The sequence below is a fragment of the Mesoplodon densirostris genome, chromosome 9, assembly GCF_025265405.1.
Source record: "Mesoplodon densirostris isolate mMesDen1 chromosome 9, mMesDen1 primary haplotype, whole genome shotgun sequence".
NCBI lineage: Eukaryota > Metazoa > Chordata > Mammalia > Artiodactyla > Ziphiidae > Mesoplodon > Mesoplodon densirostris.
The window spans coordinates 107,279,921-107,288,670 of NC_082669.1; the positions used below are offsets into that span (position 1 = coordinate 107,279,921).

Below are 8,750 nucleotides of genomic sequence, written 5' to 3' on the forward strand. Positions count from 1 at the left end.
ACTGGGATAGGAAGGAGGTGGGAACCCAGGAAAAGGACCAGGAGGAGGGGCTACCCACTTGCTCTTTGCTCCCATCCTTCAGGGCTCACTTTACAGGTGTCCTCATCCTGGGAACCTCCTTTGACTTTTCCTGAATTTGGGACGCCACTCCCAAAGCCCTCTGTGCTGCACTCCTCACGTTTCCTGCAGGCTCTGTGAGGGCAGGGTCCTGTCTGTCTTGCTTACTATTGTTTCCCAGTGCCTAGTGCAGGGCTTGGCACATAGTAGGCACCCAATAAATATTTGCTAGGGTTATTTTTGGTGATAGTGCCATTAGAATTGGAAAAAAAGCCTCAGCCCTCATCAACATCAGCAATCTTATTCTAATGAGAAAGCAGAGGCCCAGGAAAATGAGGACTCTGCCGCCAGTCCTACAAGAGGCTGAGGAAAGGTCAAAGGTAAGACTTCTCACTCCAAGTCCAACCCGTTCCCCCATCATCCTACCCCTCCCAGTCACTGCCAGCCAGCCCAGCTCTCCTGCCAGTCTAGGCAGGGGAAGCACGGCTACAGAAACGTCTGCACCCATGATAAAGAGAGAACCTATGGGAAAGTGGGATGCGAAAGCAACCTTCATCTGTCACTAACGTCCTTCCTCCTGCTGCCAGGCAGAGTGGCAGGTGGGGCGGCTGTTCTGAGATCCCCTTGGGAGAGCTGCAAACAGAGGCAGAGCCCTGGAGCTCCAGAGCCCTTGGGGGCACACTGTCCCCATAAGAATGGCCAGGGGCACCCTGTCCCCTCTCTTTGCATTCCCTACAGTTCTAGCCTTTGACACCTGGCATGAGAAACGTATACTGATGTTTCTCCCTTGTCCATTTGAGCTAAAGGCCGGCAGCAAGATGGTGATTTAGCAATTAGCTGGATCATATTTTGATTTGATAAAGCCCATTACCAGCAGCTGGCTAAATTTAACTCATGCAGGATAGGAAGGCAAGGGGTGTCTGTGTGTGGATTAAGGTGGGTGAGTGGATGAGAAAGGTCTGGGGTTCCATGCCCCCAACTCATTTCACAGCCCCAGAACCTTCAGATTGTAATTTTAATGAAACTTTCAGTACACAGATCACCATTCTTTCCCTCCCTCGTAGAGGCTCCTGACTCAGTCTTTGGTCAGGCGTGGTCCGGGAAATGTCTGCTTTCCGATTGGGTCTCTGGGTGGGAGATTTCCAGGAACTCAGGCCTGAACTGAACTCTCAGCACTCTTTTTGTCCCAGAATGTCAAAGCCGGTTCTACTTTCCAGACTTCTCCCCAGCAAGACAGAGAGGGAAGGAAAATGGCCAGAGGCTATCCAGGCCGTTGTGCTCCTCCGCCCAGGAGATGTCGTTGGGCATGGGTCTCTGGAACCAGGGAACAAAAGGAGGCAGAGGCAGGGTCCGGCCTAGAACGAGGCTCAGAAAAAGAGCGGGGACGCCGCCACCTCGGTGGGAGTGGGCCAAGCGGGAGCCAGGAGGTCGGATTCGGAGGTCGGGTGGGCGGCGCCGCCGTGGATGCGCTGGTGTCGCGCCAGGTGGGTCTTGCGGCTGAAGCTCTTGCCGCACTGAGGGCAGGAGAAGGGGCGGGAACCCGTGTGGACGGCCTGGTGGCGGACCAGGTTGGTTTTGGAGCTGAAGCTGCGGGCGCACACGGCACAGGCGTGGGGCCGACTGCCTGTGTGCACCGCCTGGTGGCGGCCCAGGTGCGACTTGCGGCTGAAGCGACGGCCGCACTGCGCGCAGGCGAAGGGCCTGGCGCCGCTGTGGGCCCGGGAGTGGGCCACCAGGTTGGGCCGCGAGCCGAAGCGGCGGCCGCACTGCGCGCAGGCGAAGGGCCGTTCGCCCGTGTGCACCCGCCGGTGCCGCGCCAGGTGCTGCCCGTGGGCGAAGCCGCGCCCGCAGTCCGGGCAGAGGAAGGACCGCTGGCTCGCGGGAGCGCCCAGGGGCGCCGGTGTGCTTCGGGGCGCGCAGGCCGAGGGCTCGGTGGCAGCGGCGGGGTCCACGGTGGAGCCCAGTGCGCACTCGTCGCACGCGAAAGGGCGCCCCTCGCCACGGTGCAGACGCTGGTGCATGGCGAGGTTCTTCTTCCAGCCGAAGCTCAGGCCGCAGTCGGAGCAGGAGAAAGGCTTGGGCCCGGGAGGGGACGGAGTGGGGGACGGGGCAGGGGACGTGGGCGAGGCGGGCGCGTCGGGGGAGGACGGGGCGCGGCTGGCCGCCTCGTGGACCCTCTGGTGCCGCACCAGGTGTTGCTTGTGCGTGAAGCTGCGCGCGCACTGCGCGCACTGGTAGGGCCTCTCGCCCGTGTGGATGCGCTGGTGGCGGATCAGGTGCGTCTTCTTGCGAAAGCGCTTCTCGCACTCGGGGCAGGGGAAGGGCCGCTCGCCCGTGTGCGTCTTCTGGTGCGAGCCCAGGTGTATCTTCTGGCTGAAGCGCTTGCCGCACTCTGCGCACGGGAAGGGCCGCTCGCCCGTGTGCGTGCGCAGGTGGCGGGTCAGGTGGGCCTTCTTGCTGAAGCGCTTGCCGCACTCGGAGCACGGGAAGGGCCGCTCGCCGCGGTGGCTGCGCTGGTGCAGCAGCATGTGCGCGCGCTGCGTGAAGCTGCGGCCGCAGTCCGGGCAGGCGCAAGGGCCCTCGCCGCGGTGCAGCCTCTGGTGCAGCCGCAGGGTCAGCTGGTCCCGGAAGCGGCGCTCACACTCCCCGCAGCCATAGGGCTTCTCCGAGGAGGTCGGGACCCACCCCGCCAGCGCGAGCCCGCCCAGTGCCCCTGGAGCCCCCGGCTCCAGCTTATAGGCGGTGGCCAGAGGCCCCAGGTCAGGTGCGGGAAAGGGGCTGGGGAGTACTGACAGATGCTGGGGCCATTCCACCTCCTCTCCTGCCTCGTGATCCTCCGCCTCCACCTTCACCTGCCGAATCATCCACTCCTCCCCTGAAAGATCAAAACAAGGCGAGTCTGTTAAGCCCCACATTTATTTATGCGCCGTTTATTTGCCAATACGACCACCACTTCCTGGAGCCCTGAAGTCTGGCTTCTGCTCTTTCCACTGGGAAATTCCTGGGAATGACCAAACCCAAAGATCACTGCAAGTCCTCCTCCCGGGCTCTCTGCTGCGGGGACGCTTTCGCCCCGGTTTGCCTGCCTCCCTGCCTGTGGAGTAGCCTCCCCTTACTCTCCCTCAAGGTTCAGTCCTCAGGTTCCTGTCCTGGCTCATATGTCCACGTGGCCCCCCAGATCTTTCTGTTCTGGAACCTCAACCTCTCATCTCCAGTTGAGCAACTCCCCTGCATGTCCTGCGAATTGGCTACAGCTCAGCAGGCTTACCGCCAGACACCCCACCTTCCCAGATCTACCCCGCTGGTGTCAACAGTAGGTCTATAGCCTCCTTCTCCCAGCGGGCTGGACTTGGAACCTTGACTTTCACCTTTGATGCCTCCCCGTGGCCACTGAGAACCTCTGCCTTCCTTCCTGTGGTTTCTCAAAGGCTCCCCTTGCTCATACGCCCTTCGTTGCTGCTTCTAGGGCCGGGTGGGAAATCCCAGTTTAAGAAGAGGATTGACTTTACAGGACTTGGGGGACCCATGGATGGTGCCACCACTGGAGAAGCAGGGAGGGCCCTCTTAAGGGAGCAGGTTGGAGATGGGTTCCCCTGGAGCTTTGCCCACTCTTGGGCACTGCAATGGCCCAGCCAAGAGGAAGGAGCTCAGGACCCAGACCGGGAGTGTCCCCTTGGGTTCTCCTCTGCCACTAAGCAGCAGTGTGACCATGGTTGAGTCACTTAATCTCTCTGAACTAAGTTTGTTAGCTTGCTTAGGCGTAAAGGTTGGACCAGTTCACGGTTCCTAAATCTGGTGCTATGTCATAATCTCCTGGGCAACTTTCACAAAATGCATCTAGGGGAGCCGGGCCTGTGAATCTGTTCTCTTTCTTTCAAGCTCCCAAAGTGATTCTTGTTTGAGAACCTTTGTACCAGCTGATCGGAGGTCCTGTCTGGCTCTAAAAGTCTGTAATAGTCTGAGCCTTGGTTACATGACACATGGACTATCACAGTTAGGTTTACTCCTAGTTTCTTTTACCCATCCATCAGTTCCAAACAACTATTTATCATACTGTGATATCGCTTTCATTTTCATTGTGCCACTCTTCTACTGAAGAACCATCAATAGCTCCCCATTATTTAGAGAATAAAGTAAGTTCTGGCTGCATCTGAGGCTCACGCCAACCTAGTCCAACTCTCTTAATACTCCCAGGCATAAACCCCTCACTTCTGGCAAGCTGGTCTTCTGTAACCCCAGTCACATGTCAGCTTCCCTAGTTCGAAGTCTCTTCTCAGCCTAGAATGTTTTCCCATCCTCCACCCTCACCCTCATCCAAGCTGAAGTCTACACCTCTCTCAACATGAAGCACAAATCAACAAAATCCAAACGCACGATGATCTCATATAAACACTTAACTGTTGACACTTTTACACTTCCTTGTGACATGCCTTTATTGTTATTTGTTCTTTTAATTCTTTATTCTAGCTCATATGAGTATCAGATTTCAGTTTCTGGAGGGCAGACATCTTGTGTTCCGTTCCTTTGTGCGTCTAATAAAAATGAGGATTGCAACCATGTACTGGGTGCCAACTGCAGATGAAGCACTGTATATACACTCTCACAAACCTTCACAAAAACCCCTGTGCAGAAGTTACTCTTATTTCTCGTGAACAAACTGAGGCTCCTCTAGCCTATCCAAGGTCACTCAGCCAAAAAATGTGGAGCAAGGATTCAAACCAGGACTGTGTCACTCTAGAGCCCCTCTCTTCCCGCTCTACCTAACACAGCCTGGACCTAGTGGGCACTAAATAAGCCCTTGTGGAATAAGTGACATCACTCAGGCAGAAGGTGATAAAGCTGGTGGTAGTGGAAGGAAGCGATGGGTAGGACTGGAGAGAGTACGAACTGTTTGATCGCCTTGTGTATGGGGGAGATGCGTCAAATACAACAGATTTGGAGCATGTGCGTAGCACCGAGATCAGTGGAGATGTGGGGGAAGGAGCATGTCTGGGGAGAGACAATGAAAAGGTTGATCAACGCCATATGTCTTCCTGGGAATCATATTTCAAGTTGTCAACAGGAATGAACTTTGACTGGGGGAGACAGGCTGGGAAGTTAAGACTTCTGGAGGATGTTGAGGTGAGAGTGTGTTTCTCTTTGGTGGCCAGCCTCTCTGATTCCTGTTGTCTGTGGATGTAGAATTCCCTCTGCGTGCTGAAGCTCTACAGCAGAAAGGTGCCAGGGCCTGATTCATCTTGGGTTGGTAGGGCCTGGGGCGGCTGCCTCCTCAGATAGCAGCTCGGGAGCTGGCAGGCCCCTGCTCCCTCCGCCTGGCCCCCTGGTGGGATGGAGAGCTGGGAAGACTCACCTGGGCAGGAGCCCATGGGCTCAGCCTTCCGTGGTGCACATGCCCGGCCTCCTCTGCAGGGAGCTTCAGCTTGTTCAGTGGGGGGACCTTCCTCTGGTCTGGGGGCCTCACGCCCTGGCGGAGAACAGGCTACCTCAAGGACACCGCAGACATCAGAGATGGACAGAGCTCCCCACTGGCGCTAGGAAGCAGGGGCTTTTGACACCCCGGTCCCAGCCCCACCGGCAGGATTGCATCCCACATCATACCTGCAGGGGCTGAATTCCCAGCTGCCCCAGGGCAGCCTCAGGCTCCTTCAAGCAGGGCAGCTGCTAAGGCCGTGCAGGTTGCAAGAGCCACAGCTGTGAGGAGTTTCTGGAATATGTGTGTGTAAGATAGTGGAAGCAAGGAAGGGTCCCTGCCCTGAGGCTTACATGAGGCTCCTAGGAGGGGAGATGGGGAACCTCCCAGCCACCAGATGGACTCCAGTTCCAAGGCAAATCATTAGAGGAGATCGGGGTGTCAGAAAGCCAGGTCCACGCCTGCCTTAGGCATCTTCTCCCCGTATCTGTTAGCTGCCTCCCTCACCTCTTTCCAATCTTACTTTCCCAATGAGGCCTACTTTCACCCCACTATTTAATCCTCCAGCCTGCCCCACCCCTACCTGCAGTGGTCTCAGGCTCCTTCACCCTGCTTTATGCCCCCAAAGCACATAGCCTCTTCTAATACGGGTTATAAGTACACTTATTTCTACATTTGTTGTCTGTTGACCCTTTGCCCTCACTAGGATTAAGCTCCTGGAAGGTAGGGATCTTTGTCTCCTTGGTCACTGAGGTATCCTGAATACCTAGAATAGCATGGGGCACTTAGTAGGTGCTCAATAAATACCTGACGAACAAAGGAAGGAGGACTCCGCCCTGAGCCACCTTCCCTGGTCCCCACTTACTTACCTGAGCATTTGCCCAACGCTCTCTCTTCCCGGGGAGGGGACATCTGTTCCTGGGCATTATGGGACTCTTCCCCAGGCTCACTTTGGGGGGCCATCTCCGGCTGTCCCACAGAGAGTCCTGTTACAGGCAAAAGGATGGGTCCAAGTAGAGCACAAAGTACAGAAGAGGTGATCAAAGAAGAAGTCTTCCCCTTCCCAGCCCACCCAATGGGTTTTCCCCATGTGCTCAGGAAGGAAGGGTCTCTAACTAGCATGGACAAGGGACAGCCAGGCCCTGCAGTGGCTTGGCCAGGTATCGACCTCAGCCCCCTTGCACTGCGTCAAGGACAGGCGACAGAAGGAAGAGAGAGAATAGACTGAAATATCCTGGTGTTCTGTGAGTACCAGCACAACCTCCAACACGGACCAGGCATTCTTCCTGATGAAACCGAAAAGGATGCTGCCCTAAAGAAAGGCTCCCAGGGTCTCCGGGGTATCAGGGCTGCAACCTCCTGAGGATGCTCTGCTGTCTGAATTAGGGAAGCAGCAGGCGTACATGCTCTTGAATCCTCCTACTCCCCTGCCCCCATCCAAGTTCCTTCAGTTCTGCTGGCTCACCCAGGGACCTGAGGGCCTCGAAGGTCTCTCTCATGGCAACCCAGGATAACTCCTCATGGGGATCCGGCCACAGACCCTAAGGAGAAACACAACCTTCTTCAGATTCTTCTCAGTCAGCTTCCACCTGGGTGCTGGCTCTGCCCAACCTCTCCCCGTCAGCTATCTCCAGGAGCTCCAAAGGTGATGTCCTCAGGTACAGGTGAGGGAAATGAGGGAACGTGGATTTCAGAAAGCAGAGACCTTTGAAGGTGGACCAAGGCGAAGGCCTTGAAGCTATTTCTGCAAGCTAAGCTCAGGTCAGCTCTGGAAATCAGCCTGCCACCCTCACCTGCAGGTCTCTCAGAGCCAGCCCCAGCCCTTCAGCGCTCCCCACCCCCCAGGGCCCTTGCCTGGGGGTGTCAGGAATCAACCGATTCTCTGGGGAGAGGGTGGAGGGTGGGAGACCAGAGGGGAGAGCGGGGAACTTCGTCTCCTAGGCCCTCCAGCTGTCATTGCAGGAGCCGGTGAAATAGGAGCCAGCCTAGGGGCGGAGGTGAGTATCTCTACTGGGCCGGCCCTCGGAGGAGGGTCCTCACCGGAGGCAGGAATAACTCTGGCTTCACCTCCCCAAAACCCTACCTCAAAACCATCGCCCCTCCCCCGCGGGGCTTTCCCAGGCTTGGACACCCGGCCCTCGAGCCGCCTTCGCGGCTCCTCCTCCAGCGGATCCCCTGCCCCTCCCCCAGCAGACTCCCCTCCCCCCCAGTCTCTCTGGCAGCCTTCCCTCCACCCTCCCCTCTCCCGCTCCCTCCGCCTTCCGCCCTCTCTCCCCACGGAAGCTGGCTGGCTCTCCAGCCCCGCCCCCTGCCCCGCCCCTCCGGCTCCTCCCCCTGCCCACAGCCTGCTTGCCAACCCCTCTCGGCCCCCTCGGGTCTGCCCTCCGCAGCCACCGCCCCCCTGACCCTCCGCTGGGGCAGCCTCCGCGGCAGAGCTCCCCTCCCCCTCCCCAGGCTCGGGGCCGCCTTTCCCTCCCCTCCCGGTTCTCCCCCGGCTCCTTCCCCCTCCCCGGCCGCACACCCTCTCCCTTCCTTTCCCCCTCCTCTTTTCCTTCCTCCCCAACACCGCCCTCCTCCTCCCGGCTCTCCCTCCCCTCTCCCTCTCCTCCCCCACTCTGGTTTCCTTTCCTCTCTTCACCTCAGTTCCCTCCCCCCCCCCGCTCCCCAGCCCTCCTCCTCCTCTCCCCACACCACCCTCTCCCTCCCTCCCTCCTTCCCTCTTGCAGCTCTCCTTCCCCTCCGAGGCCCCGTCTCCCTTCCCCCTCTGCCTCCCCAGCGGGCTCTCGCTTCCCTTCCCTCCTGGTCCCCACTCCCCAGAACTGCTCTTCCCCTCCCCCTCCCAGTCCGCGCCCCCCGGAGCTCCCGCCTAGTCGCCCGGCCCCCAGCGAGCCTCGGGTCTCAGGCTCAGCGCTCCCTCCGACTGCCTCGCCGGCCCTGCCCCTCCCCGGCCCTGCCCCTCCCCGGCCCTGCCTCCCAACCCACCTCCGCGTCCCTCCCCTCCCTCTCCGGAGCTCCGTTCCCCATTTCTGCTCCCCACTGACTTCTCACCCCTCCCAAGTTCTCCAGTCGCCCAGACCCCTCCCACCCCCCTCCCCGCCTCCGTCTGTCCCCGGGAGCCCCTCCACCTGGAGCTCACTCCACGTCCCGACCCCCTCCCGGCTCCCGGGCTCACCTGTCAGCGCCCTTCTCGCGCCCCTCCCAAACGCCCGATCCCCGCACCTCGGCCCCCTCCCACACTCCCTGCCCCCCCTCCGGAGACGCCCCACTCCCCGCCCTCGGGGGC

General features: G+C 59.1%; 1 protein-coding gene across 1 annotated transcript; it reads right to left on the reverse strand.

Annotated features, from left to right (window-relative positions):
• Nucleotides 1-1,424: 1,424 nt before the first annotated feature.
• ZNF467 (zinc finger protein 467) lies at nt 1,425-6,997 on the reverse strand. Its single transcript, XM_060108723.1, has 4 exons — nt 6,933-6,997; nt 6,337-6,453; nt 5,408-5,521; nt 1,425-2,932 (listed from the first exon to the last, which is right to left on the reverse strand). Exons 1-4 carry the CDS (start codon nt 6,964-6,966, stop codon nt 1,425-1,427), a joined length of 1,773 nt encoding a protein of 590 aa, XP_059964706.1. The 5' UTR covers nt 6,967-6,997.
• Nucleotides 6,998-8,750: the final 1,753 nt, after the last annotated feature.